Raw genomic sequence first — 27,230 nt, 5'->3', positions numbered from 1 at the left:
CTCATATATATGTATGTGTGTCTCTCTATATACATATATATATATATATATATACATATATATATGCATATATATATGTATATATATATATATACATATATATATGCATATATATATGTGTATATACACTCACAGAAACACACTCAGTAAGACCTCCTAAATTAAATCAACCTATGAATATGTGAAAAGCAAGGAAAACCCCAGAATTTTGGGTAGGTTCCCTGTGACAAGCTTATGAAAGGACATGGATAAGGGTTGACAGCATATATTGTTGTATTATTGATGGGAATAGGCACATCAATGAGATCACAGTTGAGTTGAGTATTTGAGTACCTGTGTGTTTATGCACATACAATATACATATTATATATAGGTATTATATATAGCTAAATTCTAGAACCGTATGTTACCCATATATACTCTATATGATACATTTATACATAAAAGTCAACAAGCTGTAGTAACAAGGGTCTTGGGATAGGAGTCAGGAAAAACACTTACTGGTATTGTGAACATTAGACTGTGAGTTTCTTGAAGGCAAGGACTGTCTTTTAGATTTCTTTTTATCCCCAATGCTTAGCATAGTGCCTGGCACATAGTAGGGACTTAATAAATATTACTGACTGATTAACAACAGGTAAGTCACTTAACCTCTTAGAGTCCCATTTTTCACATCTGTTAAACAGGAAGAGGACAGCTACATGGTGCAGTGGAGAGAGCACTGGCCTAGAGTTGGGAAAATCTGTGCCACATCAGACACTTACTACCTATGTGACCCTGGGGAAATCAATTAACCCTTATTTGCCTCACTTCCTCATCTATTCAAGGGAGACACACTAGAGAAGTAACTGACAAAACAAGTCTAGATTCTTTGCCAAGAAAACTCCATGGACAAATCCATGGGGTTGTGAAGAGTCAAACATGACTGAACGACTGAACAACAACAAATAGGAAGAGTGACTCTTTCATTACTTATAGGATTATTGTGAGAATCAAAATAAATAATATGTACCTAAGATTGCTTTATAAACTTTAACTCACTATATAAAAAGGAGGAAAGGAATAAGCATTTATGTAGCACCTGCTATTTACCAGGCACTGTGTTAGGCACATTTTATAAATATTACATCATTTGATCCTCAAAGTAGATATTATTATTATCTCCATTTCATAGGTGAGGAAACAGGCAAATAGAGGGTTAGTCCAGAGTCACACAGCTAGTAAGTTTTTGACAACAGATTTGAATTCAGGTCTTCTTGACTTCAGGCCCATTGCTCTATCTACTGTTAGCAACTGCCTCTAGGGCTAATCTGTATGGATAATACAAATGAGACCTTAGAGAAAATTCAACAATTCTCATTTGACAGCTAGAATAATAAATATTATGAGCAAACTTGCATGATCAAAATAGTGTTTGTTTCAAAACCATTTAGAGGGAAAATGTAAGACAAAAGAACAAGTTTTGAGCATTCTTTTATTTCTACTTTTAAACAGTTTGTATTTACATGTCATCTATTTCTCTTAAGGATGATGACCTCTAGCATTTCTTCTAAAGTCCATCAGATAGATGGTATGACAACAATCTGCCACCTGCCAGATAAAAAAGTCTAATTTGGGTGATAAGTTTGGGACCTCTTGTCATGCTCTTATGTCTAATTTGAAGAAAAGAGCAATAGAAGAATCCTAGAAGTATAACATGAAATCTTAATTTCATTGAAGGGCACTAAGTAATTGCCTGTATCATCTTAATACACGCAGAAAGACATAAGGGAAGTCATTTTATTTCCAGCTCCAGATCTATGATTCTGTAAGCATTTTTAAAATTATAAAACATGATTTAGAATGGATAACCATATCTTTTGGAAGAAGAGTATAATTTGTTGATCATAGTCAGTCATGTTTCCTTTCTTTTGTATGAGCTATTATTTTGCCTGTGAATAATGATTATTCAAGAAAAGAAACAAAAGATCATGTGTTAAACTTCTAGTATTAGTGAGGGTTTTTTTCATTCAGGTGGAAAAGAACAGATTGAAAAAGATGAGAATTTAAACAATCTTCAAAAGAAAATAAATCAACAACCATAGGAAAAAATGTTCCCAAATCATTAACAATATGAGAAAAGAAAATTAAATAACTCTGAAGATTCACTTCACACCTGTGAAAATGGAAATGATGATAAAAGACAAAAATAGTCCATGTAGGAAGGGCTACAGGAAGATAGGTAGAGTAATTAAATTATTGAAGGGATCTGTGAATTGGTACAACCATTCTGGAAAAAGATTATGTGAGAAAGGTCATTAAATTGTACATATCCTTTGATCCAGCCATGCTACCATTGCTCCAAAGAGGTCAAAGACAAAAATAAATATACCACATATTGCCAAAATCTTTATAGTATTGAATCTTGTTTTATTAAAACTTGGAAACAGGGGCAGCTAGGTGGCGCAGCAAATAGAGCACCGGCCCTGGATTCAGGAGGACCTGAGTTCAAATCCAGCCTCAGACACATAACACTTACTAGCTGTGTGACCCTGGGCAAGTCACTTAATCCCATTGCCTAGCAAAAACAAAACAAAACAAAACAAAACTTGGAAACAGTGTGAGAATCCACTGACTGAGGAATGGCTGTGAAAATTATGTTATATGTATTCAATGGAATGCTTCGGCTGTAAGAAATGATAAATCTGGAGACTTTAAAGAAGCATAGGAAACTTGTTTAAATTGTTGCAGAGTTTATAGGATAAGCAGGACCAGAAAAATTTACAAAATGGTCAGTCAACAAGCATTTATTAAGTTCCTGATATTTTCCAGGCAATGTACTAAATTCTAAGAATAATCAGATAGGTAAAAGCAGTCCTTGCTCTCAAGAAGCTCACAGTATGATGGAGGAAACAAGAAAACAACCATGTAGAAACAAGCTATGTATTGGAAAATTTAGAAATAATCAACAGAAGGAAAGGACTAGAATTAAGGGAAAGTTAAGTTAATTAAGGGAAAAAAATAGGAAATACTTCCTGTAGAAAGTGAGATTTTAGCTTGGGGACTGGGAAGATGGTGGCACTCTTAACATAAGGAAGTTAGGAAGAGGAGAAAGCTTTGGAGATAGAGACAATGAATTCAGTTTTGTACATGTTGAGTGTAAGATGTCTCTGGGACATCTTAGTCCAAGATGCACAACAGGCAATTGGAGACAGGATACTGGAGGTCATCAGGGAAGTTAGAGCAAGATAAGCAGATTTGATAATCATCAGAATGGAAATGTGAATTAAATCCAAGGGAACTGATGAAGATCACCAAATAAAATAGTGTAGAGGAAGGAGAGGACAGTCAGCAGAGCATTGTGGGACACCCATAGTTACCTGCTCTGAGTTCAATGTAGATGTAGCAAAGAAGATTGAGAAGTCATATAGGAGGAGAGCTAGGAGACAATAGTCACAGAAACTGGGAGAGATTAGAATGTCAAGGAGAAGCAGGTGATCAGCAGTATTAAAGGCTAGAGAAGGCCTGAATTGAAAAAAAAAAGGCCATTAGACTGAGCAATCAAGAAAACCTTAATTACCTTGGAGAGAGCAGTTTGGAGTAAATGAAGGCCTCAGAAGCTAGACTGCAAAGAGTAATAAGAGAGTATAAGGGAAAAAAGTAGAGGCAGCTAATGTAGTTGGACTTTTAAGGGGTTTAGCCACAAAATGGAGGAGAGATATGGGAGTATAGCTAATGGGGTTGAATAAATCCAGTGAAGGTTTTTGAGGATGGGGAAAACATGAGCCTGTTTGTAGGAAACAGGGAAGCAGCTTGCTATATATAGGGAGAGATAGAAGATTACTGAGAGAGTGCAGATGATAGAGGGGGCAATCTGCTGGAGAAGATGAGCTGCGCTGGGATCACTTGTGCATGTAGAGTAGTTTGCCTTGACAAGGCAAGGACTACCTCATTTATGTGAGACAGGAGTGAAGGAGGGGATACTGATAGAAGGGTGATTGGGTGATGAGGAAAGAAGGGGGAACTAGAAATAAATGGCATCATTGTTTTTAAGTGAAATATGAGCCAAGATTCTCAGGTAAGAGGGTCAGGGGTCAGAGGAACCAAGAGGACTTTGAAGAAAGATGAAATGGTTTGGAAAAATTGTGGTGGTAGGGGGTAGCTAGATGGTGCGGTGGATAGAGCACCAGCCCTGAAGTCAGGAGTACCTGAGTTCAAATCTGACCTCAGACCAAACACTTGACACTTACTAGTTGTGTGACCCTGGGCAAGTCACTTAACCCTGGAACCTAAGCACCCCCAAATGTCACACATGTTACCCTTGAAAGATATTTTGCTGCTTCTGTGGGTCTATAATCATACCAATTTGGATCTTCCCTCTGATAATGCATATCTTAATTTATCCGTGTCCTCCCATTCAGAATTTCTTTTTCCTACCAATGTGCTGGTGAACTTCCACTAGATCAGAATCCAGATTGTAAAGGGTTAAGAAGAGAGTGATAGAAGAGAAGATGGGGGAATCTATTTTATATGAATTTTTCAAGGACTTCAGATACAAAAGGCAGAAGAGATTTAGGACAATAGTGGGGTTGGAAGGATCAAGAGAGTTTTTTTTTTAGGATAGGTGAGATGTGAGCATGTTTGCATACAGTGAGAAATGAGTCAATAGACAGAGATTGAAAATAAGTAAGAGTTGGTATGACAGAGGGAACAATTTGTTGAAGGAGATGAGATGGAATGGGATCACTTGAACAAGATATCTCTCAATTGCCCTATGGGTAATTCTCAATTCTGATTCTTCAGAACCTTTGGCATTCCATTATAGCATATGTTCTGCTTCTTGTAGTATTAAAGAGGTGCCAGGAGTACTAAGAGGTTAAATGAGTTGCTTAAAGTCATATAGCCAAAATATGTCGGAGACAGGATGTGAATTCAAGTCTTCCTTATACCAAGGAAGGCTCTCAATCCACCATGCCATGCTACATCTGCCTGTAGATTTCTCTCATAGTAGTTTTATTGGGATGGGGAAATAGGCATATGAGTTGGTGATTATTAATATTTTCTCAGTTTCTTTGCTAAAATGTTCCAAGATTTTTTCCTCATTATTTTGCTATCCTTTTCTCTTTAGCTTGGAAAAGCAAGCCATCAATGCCTCCCAAATTTTGTATCCTCCGTTTAAATCATATCTTTTGTGTATATTTGGTCTAGTCTCACTGGTCTTCTTTTCTTTATGTTCTCTAGTGCAGTTTGTTTCCTTACACAGCACAACAGGGTCTGCATACTAGCGTGCAGATCTGATGACTGTACTGTCATTGATGGGGAAAAGTTTATTATGCATTTTAAAAAACAAATCCTATCTACTTTTTCATCTGTGTTGTCTGTCTCTCCAGATTCATCTTTAAATGTCCTCAGCATGTTATTTAGTTGGATATCTTGCCAATGTGGCATGAGTGATGGACAAGTTACTCCTTCCCTTTGTGTAGCTAGCTCATGAATGACATGGTATCTCTCTTGATAGGTCAACCTACTGTTAAGGCATGTTAAGCAGTTTACTCCATAGGGCTGATTCCTCACTTGTCTCAGCTATTGCTGTACTTATTTCCAGGGGTCTCTGCTGTTGACTCTGTTTATAAGAGAATCTCTGATGGCTCTTTGGAACCTTAGAAGCCAGCACTATCACAGCATGTGTAATTCCATCTCCAAATATCCATTCATCTATGAAGTGGGGATAGAAAAAACACAAAAGAAACAAAAGAAACAGAGGCACCTTTCCTACTTGGAAGCTCATAGCAGTCTTACATACTTATTTGAAAGTAAGAGATCACCAACTCAAACCTTTTGTTTGCACTCTTATGTCCACCTCCTCATCCAATAAGAAGATTCATCACTACAGTGTAACACTCTTAGTCATTCATGGCCATAAATAGCCTCCCATAACTTTCTACATGTTGAATTTTAATTGGGCAATAAATAGGGTTCTGTGTATTTTCTAAGGACTGGGCTCTCGTTAGTCAATCTTCTGGCTTGCCAGGATGCCTCCCCTCCTATACTGTTCCTCTTCCACCAGAGGAAGAGAGACCTTTCCCGTTAATCCCCCAAGCTCCCTGAGCCAAAAGACTGCTGCACCCCATCTTTCTGATGGCTCCGCTGTTCCAGGGTTTTTCCTGAAGGGGATATTTTCTGGATTTTTAGAGGTCAATAAGGGAGAATGAGAGTGGCTTACTGCTTACTCTGTCATATTTGCTTGGAAGTCGATCCAGTTGTAACCAATCTTTGTATCAATTAATTATTCCTCTGATGATTCCCATTTTTTATGAGATGGCATTACTCATAATCTTTCATCATCTTTTGTCATGAGATTTTTAAAATGATTTTTAAAAATTTCACATTAGTCATGTTGTAAAGAAGAATTAGAACCAGTTGGAAGAATCATGAGAAAGAAGAAAGAAACAAAAAAGAGAACAAATAGTATGCTTCAATCTGCATTCAGACTCCATAATTCTTTTTCTGGCTGTAGATAGATTTTCCACCATGGGTCTTTTGGAGTTGTCTTGGATCCTTGCATTGCTGAGAAGAACTAAGTCTATTAAAGTTAGTCATTGTACAATTTTGCTGTCACTGTGTACAATGTTCTTCTCCTGGTTCTGCTCACTTCACTCAGCATCAATTCATGTAAGTCTTTCCAGGTTTTTTGAAGTCTGCCTGCTAATCATTTCTTATGGAAAAATAGATTCCATTACATTAATATAACACAAGTTGTTGAGTCATTCCCCAGTTGATGGGCATCCCCTCAATTTCCAGTTCTTGGCCACCACAAAAAGAATTGCTATAAATATTTTTGTACATGTGTGTCCTTTTTCCATTTCTATGATCTGTTTGGGATTCAGACCTAGAATTGATATTGCTGGGTCAAAGGGTATGCACAGTTTCATAGATCTTTAGGCATAGTTACAAATTGCTCTCCAGAATGTTTGGATCAGTTCAGAACTTCACCAACAATGCATTAGTGTTCCAATTTCCCCACATTTTCTACAATTTTATCATTTTCCTGTTTTTTCATGTTAGCCAATTTGATAGGTGTGATGTGGTACCTCAGAGTTGGTTTGATTTGCATTTCTTTAATCAATAGTGATTTAGAGGACTTTTTCATATGACTATAGAAAGCTTTAATTTCTTCATATGAAAACTGCCTGTTCATATCCTTTGACCAAAAAATGATTTTATATGGAATTGGAGGCAGCAGCTTCCTGAGCTCTTTGCCCACAGAGGCAGTTAGACAACTGGTTAGAAGGAGGTTAAAGGGGACCCTTTGCTGGCCCTAAATATAAGACCATGTTGTATTGCCCTTATGTGTTCTGAGTCACAGTCACAAGGCATGCAGGAGCACTAGCACTCTAGAGCATTTGGCCACAGGGAAGAGGGCACCCAGGTCATGGTTCCAGGGCAGAAAAGAGTGTTTGTGGTTGCTCTCAGACCAGAGTACAGGCCAGGAGACCAGTGACCACACCTTTCCTTAGATCACAGCACGTTGGAAAGACTGAAAACTCACAACCCCCCAGAACTAGCTCTGAACATATCAGTAGAAAAACCTGAATATTGGTACAATGCCACCTCCACTTCATGAGCAGAGCTCAATTTTAACATAAATTTTGAAGTCAAGAAATAGGCTAGAAAAATGAACCAGCAACAAAAAAAGAATGTGACCATAGAAAGTTACTATGGTGACAGGGAGGATCAAAACACACACTCAGAAGAAGACAATAATGTTAAAACAGGTATATACAAAGCCTCAAACAAAACTGTGAATTGATCTTGGACTCAAAAAAAAGAATTCCTAGAAAAGCTCAAAAGGGATTTTAAAAATTAAATAAGAGGCAAAGGAAAAATTAGGAAAAGAAATTAGGAAAATTATGAAAAAAAAAGTCAACAGCTTAGTAAGAGAAGCCCAAAAGTACTGAAGGAAATAACAGCTTAAAGAACAGAAAAAGCCAAATGCTAAAAGAGACACAAAAATCCATGGAAGGGAATTTCTTAAAAAAGCAGAATTGTCCAAATGGAAAAAAATGTACAAAAATTCACTGGAGAGAAGAACTCCTTATATATTAGAATGGGCCAAATGCAAAAGGAGGTACAAAGGCTCATTGAAGAAAATAATTCCTGGACCAGCTAGATGGCACAGTGGATTGAGTACCAGTGCTGAAGTGAGGGGGACCTGAATTCAAATCCAGCCTCAGACCAAGCATTTGACACATACTAGCTGTGTGACATTGGGCAAGTCACTTAACTCTGATTGCCTCACTAAAAATAATAAGAATAAGAATAAGAATAAGAATTCCTTAAAAATTAGAATTGGGCAAGTGGAAGCTAATGGCTTCATGAGACCTAAAGAAACAATAAAACAAAATCAAAAGAAAGAAAAAATAGAAGAAAATGTGAAATATCTCATTGGAAAAACAACTAACCTGGAAAATAGATCAATGAGAGATAATTTAAGAATTATTAGACTGTCTGAAAGACATGATCAAGAAAAGAGCCTAGACATCATATTTCAAGAAATTTTCAGGGAAAACTGCTTATCCTGGAACAAAAAAGTAAAATAGACATTGAAAGAATCTGTCAGTCACCTCTTGGAAGAGATCACAAAATGAAAACTCCCAGGAATATTATATCCAAATTCCAGAGCTACCTGGTTAAGGAGAAAATACTGCAAGCAATGAGAAAGAAATCATTGAAATATTGTGAAGCCATAGTTAGGGTAATACAAAATTTAACATCTTCTACATAAAATGATCAGAAGGATTTGAGTGTGATATTTTGGCAGGCAAAAGCTAGGATTACAATCAAGAATCACCTACCCAGAAAAACTGAATATAATCCTTCAGGGTGGGGGGGGGAAATGGATATTTAATGAAATAGAAGACTTTCAAACATTCCTGATGAAAAGAACAGAGATGAATATAAAGTTTAACATTCAAATAGAAGATTCAACAGAAGCATAAAAAGGTAAACAGGAAAGAGAAATCATAAGGGAGTCAATAAGATTAAGCTGTTTACATTCTACATGGGGAGATGGTATTTGTAACTCCTAAGAATTTTTTCATTATTAGATCAGTTAGAAGTATATGTAGACAGAGGGTATGAATGTGAGTTGACTATGATAGGATATCAAAAAAAAATAAGGGATGAGAAGGAGGGATGCATTGGGAAGAAGAGACAAGGGAGAGGTAGAATGGGGTAAATTTTCTCACATAAAAAAGGCATGAAAGAGCTTATACAATGAAGGGGAAGAAGGTTTTGTGGTGGGAGACAGTGCTTGAACTTTACTCTGATCAGAATTGGCTCAAAGAAGTAATAATGCCCAGATTCAGTTGGTATAGAAATCTGTCTTACCTTACAGAGAAATTGGAGAGAAAGGGGATATGAGAAGGCAGAGGGGCTGATAAAAGGAAGGGTGATTTCGGGCAGGTGGTGATCAGAAGCAAAACACCTTTGAGGAAGAACAAGGGGAAAGGAGAGAGACAATAGGAAAAAAAGGAAGAAAATAGGGTGAAGGGAAATACACAGTAATCATGATTGTGAAAGAAAAATTTACAGCAAATTTCTGTGATGAAGACCTCATTTCTCAAATACATGGAGAATTGAGTCAAATTTGTAAGAATACATGTCATTTCCCAATTCATAAATGAACAAAGGATATGAATAAGCAGTTCTCAGATGAAGATATCAAAGCTATAAATAGTCATATAAAAATGCTCTATCACTATTAATTAGAGAAATGCAAATTAAAACAGTTCTGATGTACCACCTCACACCTATCAGACTAGTTAATATTATGGAAAAGGAAAATAACAAATGTTGGAGGGGATGTGAGAAAATCGGAACACTAAGGCACTGTTGGTAAAATTGTAAACAGATCCAACCATTCTGGAAAGCAATTTAGAACTCTGTCCAAAGGGCTATAAAACCATGCATACATACCCTTTGACTCTGAAATATCATTCCTTGGTCTGTATCCCAAATATTTTTTCGATAAAAAGACCTATATGTACCAAACTATTTATAGCATCTCTTTTTGTGTTGGAAAACAATCAGAAATTGGGGGGATGCCTATCAATTGGGGAATGGCTGAACAAGTTGTTGTAAATAATTATGATGGAATACTTTTGTGCTATAAGAAATGATGAGCAAGATGTTTTCTGGAAAACCTAGGAAGACTTAGTGAATCAATACAAAATGAAATGAGTGGAACCAGGAGAACATTGTACATAGTAACAGCAATATTATATGATGATCAACTGTGAATAACTTAGTTATTCTCAGTAATACAGTGATCCAAGACAATTCTGAATGATTTATGATGAAAAATCCTGTCTCCAGAAAAAGAACTGATGAAGTCTAAACACAGATTGAAGCATACTATTTGTTACTTTCCTAATTTTTCTTCAGTTGTGTTTTTTTTTGGGGGGGTGGAGGGAGCTATGATTTCTTTCACACCATGACTAATATGGAAATCTGTTTTGCAAAACTGCACATGTATAACCTATATCAAATCTCTTGCTTTATCAAGTAAGGGACAGGACAGGAAAGAAGGAATTAGGGGATGGAGGGAGGGAAGAGGGGGGTGAGGAAACAAGAGAATTTGGAACTAATTTTTAAAAAAATTTAATGTTAAGATTTTTTTTAATATGCAATTGTAAAAAATAAAATATTGAATTAGAATTAGTTTATACTTCAGACTACTGTTTTCTTTGTTTACCTCTCTGTTTGGCAAAGATGTCAAGAGGTCAAGGCTGAGGGGAATTCTAGGCTCTTTTGATCTCCTTATTGTAGCAATAGATTAAAATTGCTAAAAATTTCTTTGGAAATGAAAAAGTCTGTGTTAATTCCTGTTCTTTTACCTACTTCTCATTATTTTTCAATATCTATGACTAGATTAAAATTAAGGTTTGATTTTTACTTTTATATCATATCTTCTCATTTTTATTCAAATACTTTGATATTGATTTTAATATTTGTTCTAGCAAATTAGCTGACTGACTACCAATGATTGCCATGTATAAAACCAGTAGTTTTCTGTTTATTAAAATATAATCAATTAAATTTTTATGGTCTTCTTCAATACTCACTGTGCTCAGCATCTGTGGAGTTTTTTTTCAAAGAAAGGTTTTCATTTCATTCAGTTGAAGCCATAGTTACTTTTACAGTTTTGTTCCTGATCTTGCCTGAGATTTCAATGGCATAGGGAGGTTTCCTTCTCTACTAGCAAAGATTAGATCTTCTCTTCAACTTTAAAAATAGCTAATATTTATAAAGTCCCTTCTATGTGTCAGACACTGTGCTAAGTGAATTTTGCAAATATCTCATTTGATTTTCACAGTAACCTTTGGAGGCAGATGCTCCTATTATCATCATTTTACATTTGAGGAAATTAAGGCAAACAGAAGTTAAGTGACTTGCCCAGCTAGTGTCTGACACCAGATGTGAACTGAGTTCTTCCTGACTCTAGGGACAGTACTCTCTCAACTGTACCAACTTTATAGTCTTAATGAATTGTCTACAGTAGAGAAGTTAATTGATTTGTCAACTCTCATAAAGTCAGTATGTGTAGGAGGCAAGACTTGGTCAACACTCTATATTTAAGCCAAACTGTTTCTCCAATATACCCCTAATTATATCACCATCATATAATACATTGGAATTAAATTTATTCAAGATCTTGAAAATATGCATATAAATGTAATAATAGATAAAGGCATCACATAAACTCTATCTAGGAGCATTCTGGACTTAAAGGTAATTCATGACATAATTGTATTATGTTAAATACTGTAGAAATCTGTGGTTATGAGAAATTCCAAGTATATTTATATAGGCAGATATTTTCATCTTAGTTTATATTAACTCACAGCTATTTAGAAATTCACAGTTTACAAAGCATTATCACACAACAATTCTTTGAGGAATCTATCATTTTCTAACAGAGGAATAAATAAACCCAGGATTAAAAGAAATGAGGTAATTGCTCAAGATGATGCAGCTTTTTTCAAAATTGGGACTAGTCTGTCAATCAACAAGAATTTATTAAACACTTAACCATATTCCAGCTACTGCGTTAAGGGCTACAGATGCAAAGAGAGGTAACGCTATAACAAGAACAACAAGAACAACAAGAACAACAACAACAATAGCTCACGTTTATACAGCACTTGCTATGTTCCAGGCACTGTGCTCAGTACTTTACAATTATTAATCTCATTTGATCCTCACAACAATCCTGTGGAAGATGGGGAAACTGAAACAAACATAAATTAAGTGACTTGCCTAGCTCACACATCTAGTGTCTGAGGCCATATTTGCATTCAGATCTTCTTTACTCCAAGCCCAACATTTTTTTCACTGCATCACCTGCATAACTGCCTCCAATATCAACTACCACAGATACAGGAATAAAAATACAATCCTCGCTTTCTGGACATTCTAATGGAGAAGACAATACATAAATAATTAAATTCATAAAAATTCACATACCAAATACATGGAATATAATAGATGGAAAAAATAGATGGAATATAATCTCAAAGGAAGCTAGTGGTCACTATGGAACACCTATTGTAGAAGGCGGGCTTTGATCTGAATATTAAAGAAAACCAGGAATACTGTGAGGTGAAGATGAGGCACTAATGCATTCCAGGCATGAGAGACACCCAATACCAAGGCATAGAGACCATGGAGTGTTGTGTTTTGAGGAACTGCAAGTAGTCCAGTGTAGCTAGGTAATAGAATACATAGAGGGAAGTGAGGTCAAAGAAGAATGGAGACATAGGAAGGGGCCGCATTATAAAGAGCTCTAAATGCCAAACAGAGGAGTCTATATATGATCCTGTAGGTGATAGGGAACCACTGGACTTACTGAGCAGGGAGTAATGGGTTGGACTTATGCTTCAGAGGAATCGTTTTGGCAGCTATGTGGGGGATGGATTAGATGGGGAGACACTTGAAGCTATTGTATTAGTCCAAGTGAGAGGTGATTAAAACACGACCTAGAGTTGTGGCTGTAGTAATGTAGAGAAGAAGACACATATAAAAGATGCTGTAAAGGTAGAAATGACAATGATTTGACAACAAATCGGATATGTAACTGAAGAGTTGAAGATGACATGAAAGTTGTGAACCTGTGTGACTTTAAGATTGGTGGAATACTGTACAGTAAGAGGGAAGTTAAGAAGATGGGAAGGATATTTTTTAAAACATAATGAATTCTGTTTTGGATTTATTGAGTTTGGGATGTCATGAGGCATCAAGTTTGAGATGTTTAAGGGGTAGTTGGAGATGCATGACTCCAGCTTGGCAGGGAGACTATGTGGATAGATAAGCTTTGATATAGATCATCTGCATAGACATAATAGATGAAGTATGAGAACTGATGAAATTATTAATTGAAATAGTACAGAGCAGAAAAAGAAAGAGGGACTAGTACAAAACTTTGGAAGATTAGTGGGTATGACATGGATAAAGAACCAATAAGAAAGACAGAAGTAGCAGTTATACAGAAAGAACAACCAGGATAGATCAGAATCATGAAAATCTAGAGAGGAGGGAGAATCCAGGAGAAGAACATGAACATTAGCAAAAGCTTCAGAGAAGTCAAGAAGGCTCAGGATTGAGAAAAGGCTATTAGATTTGTCAATGGGGAGATAGTTGGTAGCTTTGGATAGGGAAGTTTCAGTTGAATGAGAAGATCAAAAGCCAAACTGCTGAGTGTTTAGAGTTGAGTGATAGGAGAGGAAGTAGAGGCACCAAATGTGAAATAATGTTCTTAAGGCATTTAACCAAAGTTAAGAGGTGCGATATAAAAAGATAACTGATGGAGATGATAGGATCAAGTGAAGGTTTTTTTAAGGGTAGGAAGTTAGATGGGCATATTTGCATATAGCAGGGAAGAAGGCAGCAGAAAGAAGCTGAAGCTGTGAGAGAGAAGGTGGGGAAGGATAATGAAGGAAATATATTGGAAAAGACAGGAGATGAGATGCCCATGTTGAAGGGCTGTCTTTGGTTAGGAGAAGGGCCACCTCTTTGTGCGAGCTTGGAGTGGAGGAATAGAGGAAAATGTCTGAATGATGTGAGACTGTGAGCAAGATGGAATTCTTGGTGAATATTCTGTTTTTCTCTTTGAAGTACGAGGTAAGGTCCTCAGCTCCGTGGGTGGGGGTGTTGTAGAAGGATTGAAGAAAGGCCAAATAGCTTCTGTGGAGAGTAAAGTAGGGAAAAGATAAGGACAAAATGAAATGTTTACCTTCATGCAATGAGGACTCAGTTAAAATTAGATAAGATCAATTTGTAGTGGGCATAGTGGAAATTACTGTTTCATGATCACCCCTAGCTCTTTTGAGCCTCATGTGATCAAGATCCATCATTGGTGTTGCTTTTGTAAGGACACAGGAGCAAGAGATTGAAAGGAAGAGGTCAGTGTGGAGTTGAGTTAGCTCACCAAGGGGTCACCAAGGAGAAAGGAGGAGAGTGTGGACAGTGTAGAGGTAATGAATATCCTGGGAAACAACTGAGGGGTGGGAGTCATGAAGATGACATTGAGGATGAAGAGCAGAGTTAGACATTGTAAGGCACAGGGAAAGATGGAAGAAAAAAAGACAGAATTTCAGGGTTTGTATGCAAGGGTATGGAATAGTTGTGGAAAATGTCAAGAGCAAGGGTGTCATCATTTCTGTAGCTCATGTAGAGGAGAGATGTAGGTCATGAAAATTGAATAGACTGAGGAAGTGGAAAGTTAGGGTATTTGAGGAATCATAAATATGTATGTTGAAATCCCCTCTTATGAAGGCTTTAGATGAGGAGGAGAGAGAAACTATGAGCTATGCAGAAATTATTGAGGAAGTAGGGAAAGAAGGAAGTGAAATGCTAACTCCTGATTCTTTCTACTGACAGGATAATTAAAAGGAGGCAGGAAAATTGCTAAATTTCAGTACTCTACTCTTAATGCTGTTGTACCATCTAAAGAGAGTATCCAGTGACAAAATTATTTTTGAAAACAATTTCAGGGCTGTACCTACATACTTTACATAGAGAATGGGGAAAAAAAGAAAATAAAGCACTCCTTCAAATTTTACTAATGCTTTTCTAATTATCCTAAGTGTTTCAGTTAGCTCTAGGCCAAAGCAATTTAATGATTGTTTTGTAACAATATTTCTAAGTAACAACAAAGGAAGTTTTAGAGTGCCAGAGTTTATCTGGAGAGCAAAATAAAACTCCACTAAATTTTTCTCTGATGCTTCTACCTTAATCTCTCTTATACATTGAAATGTAAAATGCACTACTCTTACTAAGACTTATGGTATTTAAAGTATGTTAAAATTTTTGTTGGGGAAAAACATCATATGTTTTATCAGAGTTGAAGGTTTTGTAGGGTAAAATGTTCACATCTGATTCTTTTTGAACATTGAGATTTTGATTGTATCAATCAATTGAATAAACAAAATGTCATTTTGTAGGGCAACAAATTAGGGATACTCATTAAGAAGAATGAAAATCAAATAAGATATTACAAGTCCCCCTGAGTCTTAAGATCTATTTTTGTTTTATTAAGATAGGAAAAAACAACTTATACCAAACCCATGTAAAGATATTCAAAAATATAAACAATCTGCAATATCTATGTGAATTAGTACAGATTTGACAAAGATTGGTAAATTCCATGTAATCTGCTGTATTTGTCTAGTAAAACAGGTAAGTCACAGTCTCATCTAGATTTTCAGAGAGCACAACCAAGTATCACATATTCAAACACAGTAGGAGTGTAAAATAGGCTCTTTGTCTTGCTCTCTCCTGTCTTTTAGCCACTTGCCCACTTTGGTGCCCATTCTCCTCTTTGTTTCATAACAATTTTAGGTTTGCACTGGCCTATACAACATAGGCCAGCTTTGAATGTTCTCTCTCCTTCTGCTCATCCATGAAGGCTTTATTGTCACCATATTTAAACTTCACAGTTAAAGTTACCTAATCTTCAACTTGTCCCCTTGGGTCCAAATTCTCTGTGCCTTCCAAGAGCCTAATTCTGATGAAGGCATTCATGCTAATGGAATGAATGGATAAGACTCCCAAAGTTTGCTCTTTTCTCTAAATAAAGGCTTCTTTTCCTCATGCCCTACTTAGAAAATGTCTCACTTTCAGATTTAACCCAAAGGAATGAATAACGGTGGACTGAGTAGGAGAAAATGGAAACGTGGCAGGACATAAGTAACATTGTGAGGCCTAACACCTCTTAAATCCATAGGTACATTGTTTTTTAAATCTCTCCAAATAATGAAAACTATTTTCTGGGTAATCTGACCTAATGGACTATTTTCAGCCATAGAGACTAGTGGTTAAAATAAAAGTAACAATATCCAAAATAAATTGCCATTGATACTAAAAATTGTAGCATGAAATTCTGTGGCTTCTAGGATGCATAAATATGGTGATTAAATGAAATTCTTCCCTTTGTTTTCAATTATTGTAGGAAGAACCCTATGTTATGTTCAAGAAGTCTGATAAGCCCCTGTATGGAAATGATCGATTTGAGGGATATTGCATTGACCTCCTCAGGGAATTAGCTACAATCCTTGGTTTTACCTATGAGATTAGACTTGTGGAGGATGGAAAATATGGAGCCCAGGATGATGTCAATGGACAGTGGAATGGAATGGTTCGAGAACTAATTGATCATGTAAGTTTTTTTTTTTTATTTCTTGTAGAAACAACTTTTTAAATGTTACATAAGCCTCTCAGGGTCAAGAGTATATTTTTAGAACATGTTTTTATTTTTAAATTTGAATGTCATTATGTTGTTTTATTAGAAGACACATATTGTCATTGTGTTTGATACTTGATATGAAAGATAATGGTCAGTTTTATATCTTTAAGTTAACTAGTATTTAGTGTATCAGAATCTGGAAAACTAATGCATTTTTCACCAGATTTTGATTTCCTAATGTTGCATTTGCTTCCTTCTTTATTATATAATCAATATCATCTCCTAATCATGATATATAATAGATAAACTATATTGTTAATTCTTTGAAAAAATACTTTTACTAGGAGGAAGACATGATAGTTGCCAAATGACTCTCACAAATCTTATCCTGATAAGAAGAATGAGACAAGTCCATATACAATCTAAGATATGAAAAATTAGCCATGTGATGTGTTTTCATTTTCAAGATCAAATTTAAAATAAAACAGAAATAGAAAAGCACACAGAAACAACAGGGCATTTCAATGTGAGTCAAAACTGATATCATTACAGGCAGTTGTTTGTAATTGGATAAGTCAGGCATCCCTTCTCTTTGGCCTAAAAAAAGCATAATTTCTCAGTTGGTGGTGCCAATGAATTCCTGTCTTGGAAACACAGTCTGATCTTTACGAAAACTATGCCATTGTCTCTGGCTTTTCTTGTTTTGACACGTTTGCATTTATTTTGACAATTTCTTAATATTAAGGCATCTGGTCATGATCAAATTTAATAAAATAAGAATTCTGCTTATTAATACTATGTTGTATAAATAAAATCTCATTGCCAGAAGTGTAAAGTATAAGGAAATGGCTTTCTCAGTGCTCTAAAAATATACTATTAGAAACCAATGTTGGTTAACAAAAACTTTAAAATGTGCATATACATTATGCTGTTAATTCTCCTTTCTTTGGCTTTCAGTCAGTCAGACATTACTAAGTGCCTAATATGTGTCAGGCATTATGCTAATAAGCACTGGGGATGTAAAGAAAGGCAAAAATCAATCCTTACTCTTAAGGAGCTCATAGTCAAGTAGGGGAAACAACATGTAAGTAATGTATACAAACTTTATATGCAGGAAAAATTTCTGGTAGAAGGCAGGATTTTAACTGGGAGTTGAAAGAAGTCAGGGAAACCAGGAAACAGTGATAAGGAGGGAATGGGGGACAGCAGTGAAATGCTTATGTTCTGGAGATAGACTGTCTTGTGCAAAGCACAAGACACTTTGGGAATAGCTTCATAAAGTGAAGGCTGTTTGCATCAGAGCTTGTGCTAAATTAGAGGAACTAGATAGTAGGAAAGGGGACTGATACACCCTGCATCTCACCAACCTATACATGATAGTTAGCCTAGTTTAAGTATAAGCAAAGAGGCTAGTTGAGGCTTGACAGATCAGTATATCTGTGACAGTCATTGTACTGTGACCTGAGTATCTTTCCCTGGTTCTTCCCTTTATCTTTTTTGTATTGAATGAAGGTGAAAACTAGAATCTGCATTGATCTGATGTCATGAATTATGTTGCTCCAGGGCCCACACAGCATGTGCCAGAGCTTGAGATAGGAATCACTTAATAATGATGTTTATAGCCTAGTGTTGACTATCTGAATCTTGCTTTGTCAGATTGCTCCCTAGAGAAAGATGTGCCCTGTAGCTAGCATCAGGCATGTGACAGGTTAGGTTAATGGTGATTTAAGCTTAGAGGATAGATTGACAGTAAATGGGGAGGAGAGAAGGTATGCCAAAACAGAGAGAAAGGAAATAGTTAAAAGACTCATCCTGTTTTATATACCACTTAGCTTTGACCTGAGTATCAGTTGTTATTATTAGCAAATATTCAAAAAAACTTTTGTTCCTTCCTTTGTACAGTTAGTAAGTCAATACACATTTATTAATTTCAACACACATTTATTAATCCTGGAAGTCATAGAGAGTGAGTCACCAGAGTTGAGTGACAGTGGAGTAACATAGTCAGAACTGTGCTTCAGGAAGATTATTTTGACAGCTGAGTAGGGGATGGACTGGCACTTGAGGCAGACAGATGTACTATTTTTATTTTCAATGAGTTTTGCAATTGACATAGCAGCCCTAATATACTCTAAACTATGGCATGCCAGAAGATAAGAAACAAATAATCATGTCAACTGTGGTAAGGAAGACCAAATAATAAAGTAATGTGGGCTTGGTTGGATGGTAATGGATCTGTAGGATAGCAAGTGAGACAAAATAATGATGGGCTTAATAGACTCCAGGAAGTTGGAGAATCATTTTGTGGAAAAATTGATAACCTTTCCCAGACTTCATGGGACAGAGTTAAAGTATCTATCTTAAATATATTTGCTGTTATTTTATTAATTTCAAAAAGTTAGATACAAAGTTTATTGAAGAATAGAGTTTATAAGCTTATTATATGAATAAGGTACTTAAAGCAGGCACTGTGCTAAGCATTTTACAAATATTATCTCATTTTATCTTCATAACAACCCTGTGAGATAAATGCTACTGTAATCCCCATTTTACAGATGAGGAAACAGGCAGACAGAAGTTAAGTGACTTGCCCAAGGTCATCCAAGGAGTGTTTGAAACTGGATGTTAACTCAGGTCTTACTGACTCCAGGCCAGACTCTATGTACTCAAACTTAGCTTCCTAGTAGTTGCAACCAAAGAGTCAAAGCTAGGACTTTTCATTCGATTTCAGTTTTGGCAAACTTGCTATATGAAATCATCAAGTTGCTGTTACCTTTTTTTCTTTGCATTTCATCACTTGTGTGAAAGTCAGGACATTCGTTTTTTACTTCAAAGTGGAGTCTTACATCTTTGGAATTTATGTCAGTTTCCTGATATATTTGCTTCAAGATGAAATAGATGCTCCACTTTCTCTGAATGACCATGGCCTTTCTCCATGTTGCATACTAAATATATTAGCATTGTTTCATCATTGGTGATTGTCTCAATAAACCAGCCACATTTCACTCCCAGGTCATCTACTTACCAGCCCCCATGCCTACTTTCTGCCAGACTTTGTGATATTGTAGTAACAAGGACAAAAATAAACAATATCTCCTCCCAGGAAGTTTACTTTAAGTTTTGATAGCCTAAAACTACACTAAGACATTTGAAACATCCAGTAAAATCAGGTAAGCAATTTTAAAATATATCTATCTATCTCTATATATCTATATATACATACATATATAGATAGATAGATAGAGAGATAGATGTATATATACACACATAAGCGAATATGATATAATTTTGAGGGGAGGGCAATGCACAATTGACCAGGAAAATATGGAAAGACCTCTTGTAGGAGATGGTAGTTAGGCTAAGCCTAAAAGGCAACTAGGGTTTCCAAGAGGCGGAGGAGAAGAGGGACAGCATTCTGGGCATGCCTGTACAAAGGCAAGAAGTAAGAAGATGTAACATTAGTCTTATGAGGAAAAGACTACTACTACTATTACTACCAATAGCTGACATTTATATAGCACTTATTATGTGCCAAGCAATATTCTAAGCACTTTACAATTATTACTTCCTTTGATCCTTCTAGAAGGTAGGTGCTATTATCATCCTCATTTTATGAATGAGGAAACTGAGACAAATAGAAATTAAATGACTTGCATAGAGTCACACAGGTAGTAAGTGTCTGAAGCCAGATTTGAAGTGAAGTCTTCCTGATTCCAGGATCAATACTTTATCTACTTCACCACCTAGGTGCCCCAGTAGTCAAGCAAGTAGTCAAATTTGGCTGGAACAGAGGTGTGTGTGTGTGTGTATGTGTGTGTGTGTGTGTGTGTGTGTGTGTGTGTGTGTGTGTTCGCTCACATATGCATGAAACAGACAGAGATAGAGAAAAAGAGACAGAGACAGACAGAGACAGAGAGGGAGAGGCAGAGACAGAGAGAAAGAGAGAGGGGGGAAAGGAGGGAAGAGAAGGGGAGAGAGAGAGAGAAAAGAGAGAGAGAGAGAGAGAGAGAGAGAGAGAGAGAGAGAGAGAGAGAGAAAGAGAGAGAGAGAGAGAGAGAAATGTGAAAGCAGCCTGGAAAGATAAGTTGAAGCCAGATTTGAAGAGCTTTAAATGCCAAATAGAGGAGTTTTTATTTGATCCTAGAGGCAATAGGTAGACACTAGAGCTTCTTGAGCAGGGAATTTTAAATGGTTAGATCTTTGCTTTAGGAATAACAAATAAGAGCCTTTTTTTCACATTTATATCTGCGTCCCCATAGCTTTGAACAGTGCTTGGCACATAGCAAAGGCTTGCTTAATATTTTTTTTCAATCATTTATAAATAGATAAGCAGAAACTGCATGTATTATATAGCTTCTCCCCCTCAAGGATTATTAATATTTATAGAATGCTTTACAATTTACAAAGTAATTTTATTTAACTCCTTGCAGTTCCTCTAACAAGAAACTCTCCTCTTCTGCTTAGGGATTTTCACTGGCTGTTTCCCATGCCTTGTCATTTTTTCCTTCCTCATTTCCATCTCCTGGTTTCCTTTGCTTTCTTCAAGTCCCAACTAAAGTCTTACCTTCTCCTTGAATCCTTGCCTGATCTCCCTTGATTCTCTGTTGATTATTTCAAATTTATCAGTATGCAGCTTGTTTCTACATGTTGCTGCCTCGTTAAGCTGTTAGCTTCTTGATTGGGGGACTGCCTTTTGGCCATCTTTGTATCCCAGTGATTAGCATAGTTCCTGTTATATAGCAAGCAATTAGTAAATATTTATTGACTGACATATACATTATCATATTTGATTATCTCAACAACTCTATAAAGTAGGCCAAGGAGGAATTATCTCCATTTTATAGATGAGGAAACTGAGGGTCAGGAATGTTACGTGACTCATGTAGGGCCACATAGCTGGTGCAGGGGAGAGCCATGAATAGGGCATGTCTTCTTTCTACTATGCCACATTGCCTCTTTCCTGTTGTGAGTTGATGTATACCACATCTATAAAAGAAAGAAACTTACTATGTAGAAACAAGAAGGGTAGAAGAAACTTAGTCTTTTATCATTCTGGTGACTTAGTGTGCACTGAGATGAAGCCCATGAAATCAGCTTTCAGCTCCAAATGAAGCTTGGCACTTTGAGCTCTCTTGGTTACAAATGTCCCAGCATGTCTCCAATTCCACATGATTCTTGTCTCAGGGAAGATGATGCTACTTAGAATTTATTTGACTTGCACATGGAGAGTTGAGGGAATACTTTGAAAAGTGGCTCACATAGCTTTATTATTGACTGCTTTTTTACAGAATTGGGAGACATGTATTTTACAGTGGAAAGGGAGCTGAAAAATAATTGGAAATGAGAAGGCTTCTCTTCCTATCTATGACCTGCTCTTTGTTTTCTTAACATAGCTCTAAGAGATGTTCCAACTAGTCTATCTTTGGTATTTCTTAGATGATTGGTATTGAGCTATACATTCTTTATGACTCCAATTAGGAATCTGCAAAATTATGGTGGCTTTTATGAGTCATCAGACTGATGACTATCTAAATAGCAGAGTTCTTTAATTCCATCAGTATTCTGTGTTCATACTCCTTGTGCTTTGTAAGATGCAGCCTAGAGCATTCATCAGTTTTTCTAATGCACAGAAAATAACTGGGGATTGACATAAATAATACTGTGGGGAATGTTCAGCTTTCAAGAATATTTATTGGAATAGTTAAATAAATGCTTAATAGTTATGTAAGAACTGTTAAATTTGAACAGTACACTCAGTCGAAACCGTGCTATATATTTTCTAAAACATATTATTCGGTATTCCTTTTTCTAAATACCACAATTAAAATGCCTGTATAAGGACTAAGCTAACAAATGAAATGTGTGGTATTTTCCAATGAAGAGAGACCACAACCACAACTCTTGCTTGTAATGCTTCTGTTAAGTAGAATGACAAGATTCTTTAAGGAGTTGGGTTAGCTATGAATATAGTAAAGAAAGATACAAAAAAAAATCTGATAGTACAAATAGTACATAAAATTGGGAATCATTTTTACTTGTTGCTTCAGGCCATGCATGCACTATTTCTTATGATTTAATTCAGCCCTCATAAGGCTATTTAGATGATTCTACTTTTCATAGAGCTAATGTTAATTATTTATTAAAAACTATGGGAAAATACCCAATTTGTTTCCTAACAATTCACATCAGTATGAGAGCAATTAGGGGAAACAAGGGCACTTAAATTATTCTGAAGCCTTTAATATTGTTTTCATTGGGGTAGAAAAGAAAAAGAGAGAGCTTACCATAGTGTCTGACACATAGGAAATGTTTAATAAATGCTTCCTGACTGCCCGAATGAGAGGCAGCATGGCCTAATGGATAGAGTACTGAACTTGCAGTCGGGACGACCTGGATTCAACCCATATCTCAGGCTCTTATTCTCTGTACTGTTTTATTGTTCAGTCATTTTTTTTTAGTCATGTCTAACTCTTCATGACCTCATTTGGTGTTTTCTTGGCAACGCTACTGGAGTGATTTGTCATTTCCTCCTCCAGCTCATTTTACAGGTGAGAAAACTGAGGCAAACACGGTTAAATGGCTTGCCCAGTAACACAGCCAGTAAGTGTCTGAGGCGAGACTTGAACCCATGAAGATGAGTTTTCCTGATTCCAAGCCTAGTGCTCTATCTACTTGTCCACTTTACTGCCATTCTCTGTATTACCCTAGACTAGACACTTCTCTACCTCAGTTGATTCATTTGTAAAATGATTTGGCTAGACTCAGTGGCCTCTAGGTTCTGTCTAACTTTAAGGCCACAATTCTATGACAAAATCCCTGTAGGAAGATTTATATTTGTGAATATCTATAAATAAGAATATATCTATAATTATCTATAATATGCTAATATATAATAAATAATAAAATATCTATAAATAAGAACATAAGATCTGAAAGTCTGTTAATTTTAATCTGAAGCATATCTAACTTTTGTTCCAGCTTTTCCATTTCTACTAGCTATTACTTTGGTACTCTTTCATTCTTTACTTATCCATCTTCTACTCAGCCTTTAGAGATGTAAAGATTCTTTTTTTTTTTCTCTAAGTGGAAGAGACTGGAGCTCAGGACACTTAGAGCCATCCTCTCAAATGCAAGCTTTGCTAGTTCTTGTCTAGGTTTAGGTCTCAATAATGACTGCCACCCTTAGCAATCTGGTCAGTTCAAGTCAGCTCTCCATTCCCTTCCTGCTGCTTATAGATAGCCTATCCTAATAGGATGTAAGATGTTTACCCAGAGCTGTCCACTTTCCTGATTAAACATCAACTTAACATACCTCAATAAATCTCATATGGGTGAATTGTCAGAGAGAGGGGAATTCAGAAAAGAATCTCAAAGGACTATAGGGAGATTTCTCTAAGTCATGTGTTCCAGACAGAACTTTATATTTAAACATTTACTTAGTTTTTTATGCCTCAGTAAGTTATTTCTGTGAGGTGGAAACAGTCAGAGATAAGATGACTAGTACTAAAGGATTAACTGATACTGTAATTTTTTGTAGTCTGAAGCTAGTTGTCTCATTTGGGGACAGTAGCTGATGAATAATAATAATAGCCATGGCATGTACTATGTGCCAGACGCTGTGCTAAGTGCTTCAAAAATATTATCTCATTGTACCTTCACAATAACTCTGGGAGGTAAGTGCTATTATTATCCTCATTTTGTAGTTGAGGAAACTGAGGCAAATAGAGGTCAAGTGGCTAACCCAGGATCATACAGATAGTTAAGTGTCTAAAGAGGGAGTTGAACAGGTGTTCCTGACTTAAGGCCCAGCACTCTCTTCAATGAACCACTTGGCTATGTGGATGAGACCATGAAGACAAAAGGGGTTAAATTCTCTCACTAAATGTTCATACCGGTAGGCTCTCTCTGTTTGCCAGCCAGCACCTTTGATTATGTTGGAATGGAAAGAGAGAAAGAAAGGGAATAAGCATTTATAAAGCACTTACTATATACCAGGTACTGTGCAAGTGCTTTTTAATGAATATTATCTCATTTGATCTTCACAACAATCCAGTGAGGTAGGTGCTATTATTATCCTCATCTTACAATTGAGGAAATTGAGGCAAATAGAGGTTAAGTGATTTTGCCCAGATTCATACAGCTAGTGTCTAATGCCCATTTTGAACTCACATCTTCCTGACTCCAGGCCTAGCACTCTACCCATTGTATTATTAACTGTCTGCTTGGTGAACATGGTTGTCAACTTTCTGCAACCTATACCTTAAAGGAATTCTTTGCTGTTGACTGGAACTTATCAGTAGTTCAGACCCAGTCCCACTAATTGCACAAAGTCTTTTCAGGTCACTCTAGCTCCTACTGACCTTTTCTATAATCTCAGAGAATATAAAAATCTTAGAACACAAAGAATCTTGAAGATATTCTAGTCCAATCCTTGGACTCCATAGATGAGAAAACTGAATCCCAGAGAGGTGAAATAACTTGATCATTATCATGTGCTTCATGATTCAAGAGCTGCAGTCAGGACTAAATTTCTGTTTTTACCATTTATTTTGGTATTTAATAACTGCCTTATCTAAGTACTTATAACTATATTATAAGCCCCTGCAAGTCTGATATCATATAATTCTGATGTTATCGCCCTAAGCTCCTAGATTTAAGTTGAAATCAAAATGAATTTATTAAGTGTCTTATTTGTTTAAATCATTGTACTTGGTGCTGAGAAAACTAAAGAAAAGTATGCTGTAATATGCTTCTGTGAATGTTATAGGTACTCGCCAAATATTTGACAAATAAATAAAGAGGCAAAGGATAATTTATTTTTAAAGCATGACACACTATTATTCTTTTGAAGGATAAATGAAGTCTTAAAGGCTGTGAATTACCTTTCCTACCTCCCCCATTCTCTCTCTTTTCCAATTCATCTGCAGCTGCCAAATTGATACTCCTAAAACACAGGTTTGGTCATACTATTCCTCTGCTCAAGGAATTTCAGAGGCTTGCTCTTGTCTGTAGGGAAGGGATCCTTATCCTGGGATCCTCAGACTTGAAGGGATCTTTAGATGAGTTTCAGGTGGTCCATGAATTTGGGTAGAAAAAAGTTACATCTTTATTTTCACTAACCTCTAACTAAATTTTAACATTTCATTCAATTATGGATTAAAAAAATATTTTTAAGAAGGGGCTCATAGGCTTCACCAGATTGTCAAAAAGGTCCCCCCCACACAGATACACAGAGCTAAGAAATCCCCTGCTCTAGGGTAAAATACACCTCTGCTATTTGGCATTTAAAGACGTTCACAATCTGGTTCCACTCTATCTTTCTAGACTTACTTCACATTAATCCCCCTCACATACTCAACATTCCAGACAAACTGTACTGTTTAATGTTGCCCATTCATCACATTCTATCCATCTCAAGTCTCTGTGCTTTGGCATAAGCTAACCTGATTCTAACACTCTTAGAATCCCTGGCTTATTTCAAGGCTGAGCTCAAGTGTCTCCTTCTTCATAAATATATACCTAATTCCCCCAATTGTTAAGATGCCAAAAACTACTTTGTTTTTACTTATTTTTGTACATATTTTGTAGCAATTAAGTAAGTCATATACAAGTAACTTTAAATAAAAAACAGTCTGATATATCAAAAAATTCTAGAATGTGGTGACATGAAGTATTGGAAAGAAAAAAGAAAACCATTTAGAAAATGTAACTTTGGCCAGTTAAGCAGCAGGCAGAAAGAATGCAGTTAAGGATGGGGACTCCCTGTTTTTGTCTTTTTATTCACAGTACCCAGTGTGCTTCACTTAGGAGATACTTAAATGCTTGTTGAATTAAATCATTTTTATATCTTTAAAAGTCAGCGAAGTCTGTTATTCTCCTTTGGATTTTGTAATTGTAGCACCCCAGGTATGTTAGATGACTCTTCCTCCTAGATTCTTTGGTACCCTTAACAGGACTGACAGGTATCTAGGGTCTCTGCCAGTGACTGCCCCACTGAAGATGTTCCCTCAAGTGTAGTGGGGACTCTCCTGCACCTCAGTTCCATTTAGCCACTAAAAGTTAGATTAGTTGGTACACAAAAATATTTACTTTTAAAGATATAATCACAAATATACAAACTTACTGCTGCTAATACGTGGAAACCATAATCCCTTTCCCCCTTTACACCTCAGTCCCTTTGGAGGGGAAGAGATTAGGTTCATAGCTAAGCTCAGTTCCTATAGAGCACTGTACCTAGTTTCAAGTACAAAACCACTCTAAGGTTCAAGTTCTAAGCGTCTTGGCTCTTCAGGGCTTCCATTTGGAGCTGGCCTTTACCCCACCTACAGTCTTGGCTTCAAGTTCACCATGGCTCAAACTACTGGTCCCATAGAATCATCTCTGGTACTTGAAAGTGAAGAAAAACACAGAACAGAAACAAATACCTTCCAGGCCTATTTCTTAGAGCCAGGGGTAAAAGAGAGGGAGCAGAAGGAACATCCTTCTCCTTTCACCAGTGCAGTTCATG

General features: G+C 36.4%; 1 protein-coding gene across 1 annotated transcript in view; it reads left to right on the top strand.

The window, feature by feature from the left end:
- Positions 1-27,230, top strand: part of GRIK2 (glutamate ionotropic receptor kainate type subunit 2) — a 798,700-nt gene that overhangs the window by 505,435 nt on the left and 266,035 nt on the right. Inside the window, exon 11 of the mRNA XM_020998276.2 lies at positions 16,490-16,696. Coding sequence (XP_020853935.1) covers positions 16,490-16,696 — 207 coding nt within the window. The remainder of the gene's footprint in view (positions 1-16,489; positions 16,697-27,230) is intronic.

This window comes from Phascolarctos cinereus, unplaced genomic scaffold (genome assembly GCF_003287225.1).
Source record: "Phascolarctos cinereus isolate Bilbo 61053 unplaced genomic scaffold, phaCin_HiC Scaffold_5;HRSCAF=322, whole genome shotgun sequence".
NCBI classification, from domain to species: Eukaryota; Metazoa; Chordata; class Mammalia; order Diprotodontia; family Phascolarctidae; genus Phascolarctos; species Phascolarctos cinereus.
The sequence above is the reverse complement of the archived record's forward strand: the minus strand, read 5'-3'. Positions and strand labels throughout refer to the sequence as shown.